The 16,512-nt window shown below is 50.0% G+C and overlaps 1 protein-coding gene across 1 annotated transcript; it reads right to left on the reverse strand.

Annotated features, from left to right (window-relative positions):
• Positions 1–12,718: 12,718 nt before the first annotated feature.
• Positions 12,719–14,116, reverse strand: CLDN3 (claudin 3). The gene has a single exon (XM_077908228.1). It carries the CDS (start codon positions 13,770–13,772, stop codon positions 13,116–13,118), a length of 657 nt encoding a protein of 218 aa, XP_077764354.1. The 5' UTR covers positions 13,773–14,116; the 3' UTR covers positions 12,719–13,115.
• Positions 14,117–16,512: the final 2,396 nt, after the last annotated feature.

Consider the following 16,512-nt stretch of genomic DNA (forward strand, 5'->3'; position numbering starts at 1 on the left):
CGGCGAGCGTCCCGTCACCGCACCTGGCCCAGTATCGGTCACGTGGCCAGGGTTTCACCTGCCCCGCTGAGCAGGGACAATCGGGCCGCTTGTTTCCAGGTTGGTCGCCATGGTGACAGGAGTGTGCCAGGGGAGGTCAGCAGGGCAAATTCCTGCCTGCTGGCCGGGCGGGGCCGAGGTGTCAGTCGTGCGGGGGCGGGGCTCCCAGGAGACCCCTGCTCGTGTCCCGAGGGGGGCCCCTGGGTGGTTCCCTGCCCAGCCTCGACCTGCGCTGGCCGCTCGGTCTTCTCAGATTTCGATCCTGCGTCTTTGAAGCTGCGGTGAATTCCACGTACATTATCTTTGTCTAATCCCTACTGCAGCCTTTCCCACAGGGGCATGGTAATCCCCGTGTCTCCCCCAGACTCACCGAGCACTTCCAGTAGCGGACTGTGTGGAGGTTTTTTTTTTTTTTTTTTTTTTTTTATTTCTGCAAAGCATGTGGGGAGGCTCCCGGGGTCATGGATAGAAGGCAGGGAGTGCACAGGGTCATCCTGTAGCTCCGGTGTCCAGAGCACCTGTGGGGCCCCTCTCTGCCACCTCCAGCTTCCTCATAACCCCTCCCCTCTAAGCTTCCCTGGCCACACACCTTCATGTCCTGCTTCCCTCCACTCACTCCTCTGCTCCAGAAAGGCCCACAGGTCCTGCTAGCTGCAACCCTGTCAACTTTTTTCCTACCTCCAGAACCATATGTACACTGTACCCCTGGTTAAAGCCTCCTCACAAGCACAGATTCGTAGAATAGTGGGGTGAGGGGTCGAGCTGCGGAGGGAGTCTATGTATTTTGAAACCCAGCAACCTCCATTCTCCTGAAAAAAACACCAGCCTGCAGGGCATATTCCAGTTCCCTACCCTGACTGCATTTTGCAGCCTTTATTTATTGAGTACCTACTATATGCTAGGCAATAGGGATGCAAGGATGAGCCCAGATCTGCTCACAGACCTGACAGTCTGGTGGGGAGAATACTAATGGACGTGTAATCGCACACCCAGTAAATATGCAAAGGAAGGTGGACATAAAAAGGAGGAATCCAGCTGGCCCTGGGATCGGATAGGGCAGCTGCACAGAAGTGATGCTTGAATGGAGGCTGAGAGGATGAGGAGGAGCGGGGCGGCAAAGGGCTTACAGCAGAGGAGGAAAGGTGTTTCAGAAGTGGGAACACCACGCGCAATGGCAGAGGCATCCCCTCTCCCAAGGCAGAATCCTAGGAGTTGTTCTAGATGTGCCTTCCTTACCTCCCTCTCCCCTACCCAATCCCTCACCTAGTTCTTATGGATTTTTATCTTCCAAATAACTCTGATATCCATCCTCTCCCAACCAAATTCACAACCCCATCCCTCTTCGGGGTAGCCGACTCTTCAGTGGACTTGTCCATTTTGGCCTTTCTAGTCACCTCTCCACATGGTGGTCACCCTGATCTTTCCCAAGCATATAATGTATTTCTATGTTAATCTAGTTGATTCCTTCCTACATTTTCCTACTTTTCTGTGCTCATTGCCTCTGGGGATGCATAATGGCTGACCCAAGAGTAGAAAAGCTGGTTTGTGTGTTTCAAAAGCTGAAGCCCTTAGGGGAAGGGAATTCCTCTGCCGAGACAGGAGCTTGGCCCAGAATGGGAGAGGGGGAAGTCTGCCATCTGCTTCTGGGCAGGCTCCCCAGAGAAGAAACAGCTCATGGATCTAAAGCCAGGCAGGATGGGAGGCAGGCAGATTGCAGCATTTCCCCTGGTTCCAAGCTCAAAGCAGACACAGTATGAGGCATAGGACTGAAGGCGCTATTGAACCAAGATGACAGTGTCTTAGCAGTGATCGCTGTTGCCTGAGGGCTGGATACTGTCCAACCTGCCCCTCTTTCAGCCACTACCACCCCCCCCATCCCCAGCAAATTTGGCTGTGCTGAATATCCTAGAATTGTGGCCTGAACTCAGGAGGACTGAAGTTCAACTTGTCTTCAACTGCCCGGGCAGAACAGAGCATCACAGAAATCATGGCATTGTGTGTCTAAGTTCATAGACTGACTTTCATAATTGTGATAATGCCCTGCACATCTGTCCACAACCAACTCTTTTTAAATCAATAGTCCAATAATTCATTTAACAAATATTTACTGAGCACGTGCTAATGCCAAGTATGATTTTTTAAAAGGATTTTACTTATTTATTTAGAGAGAGAGAGAATGTGAGCAGGTGTGAGCACAGAGCCCAACGTGGGGCTCGATCCCACGACCCCAAGATCATGACCTGAGCCAAAATCAAGAGTCAGATGCTTAACCTACTGAGCCACCCAGGCTCCCTGAATTTTGTTTTTAATGCCAAGTATGAATTTTATTTTATTTTATTTTATTTTATTTTATTTTATTTTATTTTATTTTATTTTATTTTATTTTATTTTATTTTATTTTTTAATTTAATTTAATTTAATTTAATTTTATTTTATTTTATTTTATTTATTTTTTTTTGCCAAGTATGAACTTTAAAGCTAGGGATAGGGCAATTATGTGGCCCTGTTCCTCAAGCAACACAAAAAACCCAAACCCCAAGTCCTCTGCTTTTCTATTCTCCAGTGAGGGAGACAGTCTGTAAACAAACAAATATGAAAGTTCTGCGAGAAGAATGCTGTGTTTGCTAGTCATTAGGTTGGGAGATATTAAGTAGGGTGGTAGGAAAGGCTTCAGGTAAGGTGACATCTGAAGGATAAAAAGGAGGCAGTCATATAAACACTGGGAGAAAGTGTTCTAGGCAGAGGTAATAGTATATGCAAAGGCCCTGAGGTGCACAGAGGAAGCAAGGGGAGAAAGGCAAGAGGTAGGCTGGTGTTAGTCCAGGCAGGGGGATAAAATGGGACCCCTCTATACCTATCACTCAGCTTCAACAATGATCAACTCAAGATCAGTCTTGTTTTGGTCTTTATTCTAAGCAAAATGAGAGCTAGGGAAGGGTTTAAGGAGGGAGAGACATGCATTTTTATAGGACTGTCTGGAGGTAGAGAAAGGTAGTTATGAGATATGTTTTGGAGTTACAATCAGCAGGATTTGATGAAGAATTGGATGATGGGTAGAAAGGAAGATAGTGAGAGAAAGGAAGGAGTTGAAGGCAAGTCCCAGGTTTCTGGACACACCACATGGGTAATTGTGCAATTTACTGAGCTGGGCAAGGCTGGTGAGGAAATCCACCCCCCTCCCCAAAAGGCACTAGTAGGGAGGGACAATCTAGAGTTGTACCTGATGTGTGTTAAGTTCGAGAGGCCCATGAGATATCATAATAGTCAACGTTTATTGAGTGCTTAACATGTGCCAAACACTGTTCTAAGTGCTTTATGTCTATGGACAGATTTCATCCTCATAAGCGCTGTATTATTTATTGATCCTCTTTAGAGCTAAGAGCATTGAGCCACAGAGAGGCTAATTAACTGCCCAGCATCACAAAGCTTGGATGCTGCGAGGCCAGGATCGGGCCAGGATCCAATCCCAAGTGGTGGGCTCTGGGGGCCACGCTGTTGTTAAACCACCGTGCTCCACCACCTCCACTGAGAAGGCAGCAGGATGCCTGCGTGGGGAGCGTGGAGGACAGGTCGGGCAGCGGGAGGGTGGTAAAACCCTGGGAATGGGTGAGACTGTCAAAGGGTGGAAAGCACATCACAGAAGAGAAGGGGGCCCAGGAAGAAAGAATAGTGGGAGGAGGAAGGCTTGGGGAGGGAGGTGTCACAAAGGGCAGGGGACTGAGGTTTTCTGAGGAGGAGGGAGCAATCACCTATGTCAAAAGTTGCTGAGAGTAAGCTCCAGAGAGAAAAGTGACCGTTGGCCATGGCAACCTGGAGTCCACTGGGGACCTTGCCAGGAGCGGCTTGGAGTGGTGACAGAGTGGGGGCAGGAGCAGACAGGAGAGGCTGATTGGCATGTGGGAGGGGAGGAGGAAGCAAAATCAGGAGTTAGCAGAGAAATGAGGTGGCCTTTGTTTAGAGATGTGAAGTCAAGAAAACTTTTTCTTTTTTCTTTTTTTTTTGCAAGAGAAAGAAGGTATTTCTGAGGGATATTTTTGTCAATGCAGATCTACCTTTTTTTTTTTTTTTTACTTTTTTTTGTGAAAAATTTTAAACATATGTGAAGGGGGATAAAGTGGATCCCCCTGTGCCTATCAGCCATTTTCAACCACGATCAACTCAAGATCAATTTTGTTTCATCTATAGCCCATGTATGTGTTCTCCCACCTGCACATGATTTTTTTAAAAGCTTTTATTTATTTATTCATGAGAGACACAGGGAGAGAAAAGCAGAGACACAGGCTGAGGGGAGAAGCAGGCTACTCGCAGGGAGCCCGATGTGGGACTCGATCTCGGATTCCCGGATCACGCCCTGGGCCAAAGGCAGATGCTCAACTGCTGAGCCACCCAGGCGTCCCGTGCACATGATTTTGAACTAAATCTCACGCTCATACCATTAAATCTGTGAATATTTCAGTATGTTTCTCTGGAAGCTAAGGGCTTTTTTCATTTGTTTTTAAACATAAACCACCATACCATTTACATACTTTAAGAAGTCATAATTCCTTAAGATTATCAATTATCTACTCAGTGTTCCAATGTTGAATTTCTCATACATGCCATCAACTTTAAGAGTTTGAATCAGAAATCGATGAAGGGCCACAATTGTGATTGCCTGATATATCTTTAAGTCACTTTTGATATATAGGTTCCCCTCCATCTCAATTTTTTCCTTGAAAAAAAGTCTTTTTTGTTATTGAAGAGCCCAGTTGCTGTTTTGCTGACCTCTGTGGTACTGTGCTCCTCTTTAGCAAGCCCTGTAAATTGATAGTGGATATAGAAGGTTGATGAGATTCATATTTTATTTATTTGTTTATTTTTCTGCAAGATTACTTCACAAGAGACATTGTACCTGATTTTTTTTTTTTTTTTTTTTTTTTTATGGCAGCCCAGTTGTACTGGTTAGGACATCTTTGGCTGGAAACCCCAAGTTGGGGATCCCTGGGTGGCGCAGCGGTTTGACGCCTGCCTTTGGCCCAGGGCGCAATCCTGGAGACCTGGAATCGAATCCCACGTCAGGCTCCCCGTGCATGGAGCCTGCTTCTCCCTCTGCCTGTGTCTCTGCCTCTCTCTCTCTCTCACTGTGTGCCTATCATAAATAAATAAAAATTAAAAAAAAAAAACAAAACCCAAGTCAAATTGACTTACACAATAGGAAAAGCTACATCTTGCCTTTTTGTGACTGGTTTATTGACTGAGCATAATGTCCTCAAGGTTCATCCATGTTGCAGTAGGTGTCAGAATTTCTTTCCTTTTTAAGACTGAATCACATTCCATCGCATGGATAGGCCACGTTTTGCTATCCATTTACCCCTACATGGACATTTGCATTGCTTCTACTCCTTGGCTATTGTGAATAGTGCTATGAACAAGGGTATGCAAACATGTCTTTGAGGCCCCGCTTTTAATTCTTTTCAGTAAATACCCAGAAGTAGAATTGTTTGATCACATGGTAGTTCTATTTTTAATTTAAAATTTTAATTTATATTATTTCCTTAGCTTTTATTTTTTTGAGGAGCCACAATATTGCTTTCCACAGCAGCTCTACCAATTTACCTTTCCAACAGTGCACAAGGGTCCTAATTTCTCCACATCTTCAACAACAGTTTTTATTCCTCCTTCCTTTCTCTCTTTCTATAGTAGCCTTTTTTTTTTTTTTTTTTTTAAGTAAGCTCTATACCCAGTGTGGAGTCCAACAGCGCTTGATCTCATTCATGACCCTGAGATCAAGATCTGAGCTGAGATCAAGAGTCAGATGCTTAACCTACTGAGCCACCCAGGTGCCCCATATTAGCCATCTTAATGGGAGTGAAATGGTATCTCATTGTGATTTTGATATTCATTTCCCTAATTATTAGTACTGTTGAGCATCTTTTCATATATGCTTGTTGGCCATTCATAGATCTTCTTTGGAAAAATGTCTGTCCACATCTTTTGCCTGTTTTTGAATTGATTCTTTTTGTAGGTGTTGAATTTTAGGAGTTCTCTATATACTTTGGATATTTATCCCTTAGCAGCTGATATGATTTGCAAATATTTTCTTCCATTGTGTGTGTTATTTTCTCATTCTGTTGATAGTATCCTCTGATGCACAAAGTTTTAAATTTTCATCCGGTCTAATTTGCTATTTTTTTTCTTTTGTTCCTGTGCATTTGGTGTTACCGCCAAGATATTGGTGCCAAGTCCAATGTTGTAAAGCTTTTGCAGTGTGTTTTCTTCAAGAGTTTTATAGGCTTAGCTTTTTTTTTTTTTAAGATTTTATTTATTTATTCATGAGAGACACAGAAAGAGAGGCAGAGACATAGGCTGAGGGAGGAGAAGTAGGCTCCATGCAAGGAGCCCAATGAGGGACTCTATCACGGGAATCAGGGATCAGGCCCTGAGCCAAAGGCAGACGCTCAACCGCTGAGCCACCCAGGCATCCCGAGAGTCTTGTTTTTTTGTTTTTTGTTTTTTAAAGATTTTATTTATTTGAGAGAGAGAGAGCGAGCGAGAGAGAGAGCAAGCAGGGTGGGGGGAGAGGCAGAGGGAGAGGGAGAAGGAGACTCCCTACTAAGCAGGGAGCCTGATGTGTGGCTCCATCCCAGGATCTTAGGATCATGACCTGAGCTGAATCCAGGTGCTTAACTGACTAAGTCACCCAGGAGCCCCAAGTAGGCTTAGTTCTTATGTGTAGGCCTTTGATCTATTTTGAGTTAATTTCTGTGTAGTATTATATAAAGGTCTACCTTCATCTTCTGCATGAAGATATCCAGTTTTCTTAGCACCATTTATGGAAAAGAGTGTTCTTTCTCTATTAAGTGTTCTTGGCACCTTTGTGGAAATCATTTGACCACATATGTGACCGTTTATTTATGGGTTCTCTGATTCTGTTTCATTGTTCTGTTTGTCTTTATGCCAGTACCATACTGTTTCGATTACTATAGCCTTGTGATATGGTTTCAAATCTACATGTGTGGGTCCTTCAACTTTGTTCTTTTGGCACCCTGGATATGAACCTTGTCTCTCATTTACTGAGCATCAGTGCCATGCTGGCATTAGGTTAAGCTTGGGGCATTCAAAGGTGAACATGTGCTTAGGGTGCCTTCCCAGCAGAGCTAATGTTTTAGAGTCAGGGGAAAGACAAAATGAAGAAGTAATTCTGGGAGGCAGCATGCAGGTTAGTGTGGTCTTCGTGAACTTCCACCATGGTATGTTGTGGCCACTGCCAAAATGCAGAAGGCGATGGTGTAACTCATCTTTAGATCCTTCAGATTTAGCTGTGGCTTTATGAGCAAGTGAACATGTGTGTAGAGGGCTGTATCATTGGTTTTGATGAGTCTCTGCACCTCATGTTAGCTGATGCAGAAGAGATTCATTCTAAAACAAAGTCAAGAAAACAAGTGGGTTGAATCATGCTAAAGGGAGAGCATATTACTCTGTTCCAAAGTGTCTTTCAGTTGAAATGGTCAATGAAGTGAGAAATTGTTAAGAAGATAATGCAGGGGTTTTTTTGTTTGTTTTTGTTTTTAGATGTACTTTGTTGAGAGTGTAGTTCTGAAACATTTATTCATATTGGTGGTTTGTTTATTTGTTTGTTTGAAGTATGATCCATGCCACACGGGCTTAAACTCATGATCCTGAGATCAAGACCTGAGCTGAGATCAAGAGTTGGATGCTTAACCAACGGAGTCACCCAGGCCCCCCGGTCATATTGTTCTGATTATGCTTATGTTATTACCAGATGACAAGAAATGCTGTGGGATTGTTTAAAAGGGGGAAGTGATTCTGGTCCAGACAAATGCCATGATGGAGTCCTGGAGGGACAGCACTCTGTAGGAACAGGCTGGCTGACAGGGAAGCTTCCCTCAGCAAAGACACAAAATGACCTCTAAGCTTGCCAGGAGGGGTGAGGTAAGGGTGGGGAAATTGCCAAGAACAGAGACGGAGCTTGTAGTGAGGCCCAGGGCCCAGAGAGGGCAGGGTTCATGCAGAATTGAAGGGTGTCTGGAGGAGTTGGTCCTAGGTAGTTGGGCTGGGGAGGAGAGGAGACAATATGGAGGTGACCACGGCTCTACCTCTGGAGGAGCTCTTGAGGCATGCCATGGGGTCTGGATGGGATCCTAAGAGCCATACAGGGGTAGGGAACTGGAAGGATTTTCCGATGTTGTCAGATTCAGGACTTTGTCACACAAGTAGTTACTTGGCTATGCTGAGGTGAGTGGCTTGGAGAGGGACATAGCCAGGTTGGGGTGTGGAGAGGGAGCCTGGAGGCAGGAGAGCCTCTGGAGGCTGTTCCTGAACGATGGTGGCCTGGTTGGACTCATGGCAGCAAGTGGGGAAGAAGACAGGTGGGTACTTCTTGAAAATGACCAGGCTGACAGATGAGGAGCTGGTAATTGGCAGGACATGGCAGGGCCTGCAGCCTACTCCCATCAACTTGTGAGCCTTGGTGGTCTCATTTTGCAGTGCCCACCTTGCAGGGTTCTCTTGGGGATCAAGTAGAGCAGCGACAGTATCACCTCTTTTAACAGATGAGAGTGCGATGTGGCCGGTGACTTGCCCAAGGGCGCTCAGTGAGCACTGAGCAGTACTCTTGCTCTCTTTTACCTGCTCTGGAGAGCATACTGGTCTTGGCACAGATGACCTTTAATGGAGCCCTGGTAGGGAGGGAGAAGGAACGTACTGTCTGTTCTTCCAGGCCTGCCACAGACCTTGAGGGAGCCACAATAAATGCTGTGTTTGTTTGATAAAGCACTTGGCTTTTGGTCTGAGCAGGAGGAAGAGCTAGAACAGGTGTGGCTAGAGCAGGGCAGCCTGAGGCACAACAGTAGGAGGGGGAGTGGGACAGAGCCCCAGGCCCTGGCAGGGGTGTCGGGGCTGTGGATTTTGAAGAAACCCAGAATGTTCTCACAACCCAGCCAGCCATTGCCCTCATGTTCCCAGGCTCCTGCCTGGCTGAAGAAACCAAAACATTCACAGTACCACCTCACATTAGTTGAGGTTCTAGTGCATGCCAGGTCCTGTTGTGTGCCTAGCATGGGGCCAGGCACGAAAGCACACAGGTGTGCCTTCTTTCCACAAAGGGGTGCTGGCCTATGCCCGGAGCTCCAGACAGAAGCTCAGGACAGTGCCCCTGACCTTGGAGGATGACCTCCTGGTGGAGAAGTCTGACGAGAAACAAAACCACATAGTGCTGTGATGGGGTGGGAATAGGCTGCACAGGAACTCAGACGATGGCTCAGCTAAACCTCAACATGGCCTCATGCTATTACCACACCCATTTTGTAGATGAAGAAGCCGAGGCTCAGAGGCTCAGAGGATCAGAGGAGTGAACTGCCCTGCTCACCCAGTCAGTTTGGTTCTAATTTTCTTCAGCAGGGGGTGATAAGGATAAACATGGGGATGGAGAAGACAAGTTAGGGGGCCCTGATGGATCATCTGGTTCAACCCCCCTGTTGCAATGGTGGAGAAACTGACACCCGGAAGGGGAAGACAAGTGCTCAGAGTCACATAGGAAAAGGGACGATCTAGAAACCACAGACTCCCAGTTCGGGCTGTTCCTTCACACCAAATGCCTGTCTCTCCTCCCGCCCCCGCTGAAGTCTTCCTGGATCCCTCCTGTGAGACTCTCTTCAGCTGGTGGTCTGTTTGCTTCAAGTGCCACCACCCTCTTTGGATCCTAAACTCCAAAAAGTATAAAAACAGGTTGAGTTAGGACAGACCCAGAAGCCAGGCAAGGGTGTGTGTACATGTGGTTGGGGGAGCATTGGATGGGGTAGGATACCTCACTATACCCAGGAGGCCCCAGGGGAGCCCAGATTCGGGGAGACACCAGAGAGCCAGGGGAGGGGCTGACCCACCCAAGGGTCTGTCTCCCTTTTCCGCTAAAATCCTCTGGCTGGGGTGGTCCTGGAGGGTGGGCTGCAGTGGGCAGGCTGACCGCAGGCCCCAGCTGCAGCTCTGCCCTAGTGTGGCCAGGAGACATTATGCTCAGGCTGCCTTCTGGAAGCTGGTGGTGAATGAATAATCTTGCTCCTACCTGCAGGGCTCTCTGGGACAGAGAAGTCACTCAGTGCCCCTCACTTCTGACTTGGCCCAACCGGACACTCCCCTGGCATTCCCCTGGCCAGAGACTGTGGAGGTTTAGGGCAGATGCAACCCCTTTAGCTCTTCGGTACTCCCCTGCCCAGTTCCATCCCAGATGAGCCCAGAGAAACTTCTCTCACTTCCTATTGCCAAATCTGCTCCCTCTCTGACCCTTTTCCCATTGAGCCCCCCATTGAGCCCCTCCCTCTCACGGGGCCCCCTCCCCTCACTGAGACCCCTTCTGAGTCCTCCCCCTTTCCAGAGCCCACATCCCCTTTCTCCAGGTCTCCCTAGGATCGCTTCATCATTTCCTCCTCTTTGATTCAAGGTCACTCTCCCCTTTTCCTCCCCCTGCCCCCAGGCTAGAAGAGTGGTTCCCCCAAAGCTAATCAAAGCCCCAACCCCAACCCCTCGTCCTTTCCTGGAATCTTACAGAGAATGACCTAAAGCTGGGATGTTCTTACTATTCATAGTAATTTCCTTTCTCTTCTTTGGGTCATAAAGGGTGAAAACGTGTCAGTATTTCTTAACTAAGGAATTTGGGGGGGAGCTGAGTGGAGGAGCATTCTACTGAAAAGTCTGGCAACCCCTGGGACCTTTTGCTTTAGCTTTGCTGCAGGCAAAGAAGTTTGAGATACAATAACTATTTCGAAATAATCCCCAATCTCTCCAATCCCAAATACCTGTCCCTTCTCGCTCCCTGTCAATTTGCTAACTTGGCCTAGATTCCCCTCCCCCCTTTTAAAAGTTTTTATTTACTTATTCATGAGAGACACACACACACACACAGAAGGCAGAGACACAAGCAGAGGGAGAAGCAGGCTCCATGCAGGGAGCCTGATGTGGGACTCCAACCCTGGACTCCAGGATCATGCCCTGAGCCAAAGGCAGACGCTCAACTGCTGAGCCACCCAGGCGTCCCTAGATTCCCTTTTTAAGCAAAGCTCTTGGACACATGGTGTCTACATGCTCTGATATTACTTTTCATCTCCACTTACTTTTCTGCTTGCCACACACCTCTTGCCCAGGCCACCAGGGATCACCTTGCTGCTTTGAATCCCAGGGCTACTCCTTAGGCCTTGTCCGGCCTGACCACTTCCACAACCTTGGACACCCTTACCAACGCCCATCTCTTGAAACCCTTTTTTTTCCTCTTTTGTTTCTAGACTGACCTCATCTACTCTCCTGGTTTCGGGTGCCACCTGTGTGCTAATAACAGTCATGTTTACGACTCCTGAGTCCCAGCTCTCTCTATACGTTCTGCCACTTCCTGGAAGTCTCTGCCTGGAGATCCCCCAGGCATGCCAAACTCTGTGCATTCAAAAAAAAAAAAAAAACAAAAACAAAAAACAAAACAAAACAAAAAAACCCAAAACCTAACACGTCATCTTGCCCCAATAACCTGGTCTCCTGTTTTGGTAAATGGCACTGCCATTCAATCAGTGACCTAGGGCAGAAAATTGGAGTTACCCTAATTTTTTCCCTCTCCCTCACCCCATATATCCAAATACTTCTCAAGCCCTGCTCCCTTGCTTCCTCACAGGCCCGGTCAAGCTGCATGCCCGGCCCCACTGCCCCTGCTGTGTTTCTGGCTGCACCATCTCAATAGAGATGGCTGCGGAGCCTCTTAGATGGTATCCCCACCTTCATCTCCCTCCTTGAATCCCACTTCCTCTGGAGTGTGCTGGAGACAATATTTTAGAGCATAAATCTGACCAGGTATCTCCTTCCATGACTCCCAAAACACTGGAATAAAGTCCAAAGTTTGTAATTCTGCACATGAGACTCCATGACTTGGCTTCCTCTGGGCCCCTGGGCCTTATCCCACTCTCTCTCACACCTTGCTGTCTGTCCAGCCTTAAGGGATCACTTTTCCCTGGACTGGGGTACAGGCCCCCTTTCCTTCTGCTTAAACCTCCTGCTTGTCTCCCAGACACAAGTGCTTCCAAGCCTCATTAAACTCAAGCCCTAGAGTGCCGCCAGAGGGTCCCGAATCCTCTCTCTCTCTCTGTCTCTCCTGGTCCAGGGAAGGGAATGAGGGCCCTTTCTCATCTCTAGGGGAGAAGATCCTGCCCAGCTTTACTCTTGATGCTGTGTTTTAGGAACACAATAGGACGTTTTGTTCTCTTCCAAATATGAAATCATCCCACTGAATGCGCTCTTTCACAGGAACAGGGAAGATTCGCTGTTCCGCGGCACCGGGGAGGACTCCGAGGACAAACCCAGGTGGCACAGGCTAGAGACAAGGGCCCCGGACACACTATTCCCACCTCCCCCACGCCTTGGTCCACCGAGCGCGCTGTTAGCCATGCCCGGCTCTCCAGCTCGGGCCTTCAACATCTGAATCCTCAGTGAGAAGGCCAGACGGCCACCTAGGGCGCACCGAGCCCTTTCCAACCCCACTTTCTCGGTTACCCAACCTCTGCCCTCTCTAAGCTTCATTCTGGGCAACGGGAGAGCAGAATCCAGCCAAGGCCAACCCTGGGTGGGGGTGGGGGGGTTGAGTGTGTGGGGTGTTCTGCAGGGAGGTTGGAGGCCCTGTCGGCCCTCAGGACAAGGAGGCGCCCGCAAATGCAAAACGAAAGGCTTTTATTGAAAAATATCAACTGGCCCTTTTCAAGACTGCCTGCCGGTCCCTGCCCAACGCGGGCTTTGGGGCCGCGGCCACCGACGGGGTTGGCGAGCAGCGGCGGCCACCCCAGCCTCGCGCTCCAGAGGAGCAAGGTTTCGTTGTCCGTGCGGGCTGGTCCTCCCACCCCCCGCGCCGTGGTCCCACTCCTGGCCCCGGGCCGGGGGGGGGGGGGGGGGGGAGGTTGCTTGCCGCTGGGGAAGGGGCCGCCGGGCTGGCCCCTCCCAGTCCCGTGGGAGAGCTCCGGGCGTCTGGAGTGGGTTGGTCTCCGAGGAGAGGCTGCACGCCGGACAGGGGCGCTGTAGCTCGACGGGTGCTGGGGGCTCCCCGCGGCTGCCCCTCACACGTAGTCCTTGCGGTCGTAGGCTGTGCTGGTGCCGGGGCCGGCGGAGCGCGGCGCGGAGTAGACGATCTTGGTGGGCGCGTACTTCTTGTCGCGCGGCGGGCAGGAGCAGCAGAGCAGCGCGCCCCCCAGCAGCTGCAGAGCCGCGGCCGCCCAGCCCACGTACAGGCCCGCGCCCATCTCCCGCTTCTGCGCGTCCGGCACCAGCGGGTTGTAGAAGTCCCGGATGATGGTGTTGGCCGACCAGGACACCGGCACCAGGGTGAGCAAGGCGGCCAGCAGGAAGAGCACTCCCGCCACGATGGTGATCTTGGCCTTGGCCGTGTCGTCCTGCACGCAGTTGGTGCACTGGGCGCCCACGAGTGCCACGAGGAGCCCGAAGGCGGCCAGCAGGATGGACACGACGATGAGGGCGCGGGCCGCCTGCAGGTCCTGCGGCAGCGCCAGCAGCGAGTCGTACACCTTGCACTGCATCTGGCCGGTGCTCTGCACCACGCAGTTCATCCACAGGCCCTCCCAGGTGATCTGCGCCGTGATGATGCTGCTGCCGATGAAGGCCGTCACGCGCCACATGGGCAGCGCGCAGCACACGATGGTGCTCAGCCAGCCCAGCACGGCCAGCGACGTGCCCGCGATCTCCAGGCCCATGGACATGGCTGCCGCGCCAAAGCCGGCTCTGCCCGGCGGCTCAGGGTGCGGGGCGACGAGGGGCCGTGGCCGCTGGGCCTGGGCGGGAGCTGCCGCGCGCCGGCCGACCGATGCCTCGACGGACGGACGGAAGGACGGAGGCACCGACGGCGCGCGCTAACGGCTCCGTTCTGCCCGCTGGCGCCGGGGCAGCGCCTGCACCTGCCTGTGCTTTGCGGGCGGGCGGCGGCGACTGGGCTGGCCCGGGGCTGGGGCCGGTGTTTCTTAGATCCGAGCCCAGCGCTGCGGCGGGGGCGGGAGGGGCGGAGCCGCGTTTCCCGGCCTGGGGACAGTGACGTGGCCCCTCTTCCCACCTTTACCGAGGGCCCGGAGCCCAGGGAGGAAGGGCTGGGCGGGGAGGGGGGGCCGGGGGGCGGGGCCGGGGCCTGCCACCCCGCCCCTCGCTCCTCGTCGCCGACTGGTCACTAGCTAATTCCCCGGGGCTGGCAGGGGCCGGGTGCAAGTCACAGTCTGCTTGACGCTCCCCGACCCGCCGACATGTTCGGCGCCCTCGGCACCGGCGGTGCGGGGAAGGGGGTCTCTGCCAGCCGGCTGGGATCCTGGGGGCCTGAAGGGCCCAGTGGGGGCGTGGCCGGGGCTGTTTCCGGAGTGGGCGGCCGCCCCCGGGGCTGCGCACCTGCTCCTCGGTCCCTCCGGCCTGGGCCGCGGCGGCAGCAGCACTAGCTGGCGCCCAGTTGGGACTTGATGCGGGCCCTGGAGGTCTGCGCCCAAAAGCCAGGGGCCCGCCTCTCCCCCACAAGGGCACCGGGAAGATGCCCCAAAGCAGTGCTCAACTCAAATTCACTTCCAGCCCTCCTGCAGCTCCCTCAGGTCTTACTCCTCGGTTGATCCTGGGTAACTTGAGCAGAGCTGCATTCCCCTCCCAGAAGTCCCTCCTCCTCGCTGATTCCCCTCCTGCAGAGCTTTGTCTTCCCTCCCTCTGGGCCAGAGTGAGTGCTGTGATCCACCTTAATGAAGGGGTGGTGAAAGGTTTGATCTAGACAAAAGTGGAAAATCCGAGATATTACTTGCAGTGCCCTTGCTCCTATTAACTTTAAAAGTAAAACTGCCAGTTATTTTACCAGCAAAAATGAGTTTATTCGAGAAAAGAGAATCGCAACCCAAGATGAGCAAACTTGCAGCAAAACCGCAGTCAAATCCAACAAACAAAGGAGAGGAACATTATTTTATGGAGAAGGAGGAAGTAGAGAGGGCTTGTTTTGAACAAAAGTCCATTAAAGGGGTGCTTGGGTGGTTCAGTTGGTTAAGTGTCTGTCTTGGGCTCAGGTCATGGTTCCAGGGTCCTGGGATTTAGATCCCCCCCCAAGCTCCCTGCTCAGCCTGCTTTTCCCTCTCTCCCCTGCCCGTGCTCTCTCTCTCTCAAATAAATAAAATATATTTTTTAAAAGTCCGTTAAAGGGAAGCAAGTGTTCAGGGTAATGATGATTTCTCATTGGCTGAGTGACAGGGGTGGTCGATTTTTTTTATAGAAGATGTAATATGTACATCTTACCTTTTGGGGACCTATAACTGATGATTCCGCCTTGTTGGGATTCTTCTGTTGGGGTCTGTAATTGACAATTCTTCCTGTAATTGATATGGAGCAGTAGGCTCCCCAACCAGCCTCCCTTTCCAGCATCCCAGGTACAATCCAGTGCGGTTTCTCTTCATTAACTTTCACATTTCCTTCTTTTAGATCAAGATCTTTCTTTGAAAGCATCAGTGATCAAGAGTCAGGTGTTTTGTACAAAGTGGTTTTGTCCCTCCATGCCTGGAAGGACCTTTTCTGGTTGTCATGTCCCACATTGGAAGGAAGATGCATAGCAGTTGGAAACCACTTAGGGCCACATATGAGTAACAAGGAGAGTAAGGAGGGGGAGCTCTCAGGTACTTCCCATCTGAAATCTGTATCTTCTCAAGGTTATGAGCATTGGAGGTCATCTTGAAGGGGTGAGCCAGCATCACCCTGTCGGATACATTGTTTTTATGAAAGATTGACAGGCAACAAGTACAAAATCAAAAGTAACACGACTATTTCAAACTATATGTTGGTTCTACATTGGGACCCTAGATCTGAAGGTAGCCAACTTAACATGTTTGTTGTCACTCGTTCCAATTTAGGGAAGAAAAGTTTCTCCCTATGAAGGCAAACCTGGACCATGGATGCCTCTGGGAAGTCACTGCTTACAGCAGCCATGAAAGCAGAATAGTAAATACTATAAAAGCATTATATTGGAAAGAACCAATCAAGTGCATTGGGAAGATACAGTGCAGGTATCAACACGAAGCAATATCTAATGTCTTTGCAGAGCAGCAACACATCAGGGACTTAAAAGTATATATATATATATATATATATATATAATTATCTCTGCACTCCTGGCTAGCTCAGTTAGAAGAGCATGCACCTTGTACTCTCAGGGTTTTGAATGAGCCCCATGTTGCATGTAGAGATTCCTTAAAAATCAAATCTTTAAAATAATTTTATTTAAATTCAATTAGCTAACACATAGTGTATTATTAGTTACAGAGGTAAAGTTCAGTGATTAAAAATAAAATATTTTTTTTAAAGATTTTATTTATTAGAGAGAGAGCACAAGCAGGGGGAGCAGGAGAGGGAGAAGTAGACTCCTCACTGAGCAGGGAGCCTGATACAGGGCTCAGTCCCAGGACCCCTGGGATCATGACCTGAGTCGAAGACAGATGC

Source organism: Canis aureus, chromosome 8, assembly GCF_053574225.1.
Source record: "Canis aureus isolate CA01 chromosome 8, VMU_Caureus_v.1.0, whole genome shotgun sequence".
In the NCBI taxonomy this organism is placed as follows: Eukaryota; Metazoa; Chordata; class Mammalia; order Carnivora; family Canidae; genus Canis; species Canis aureus.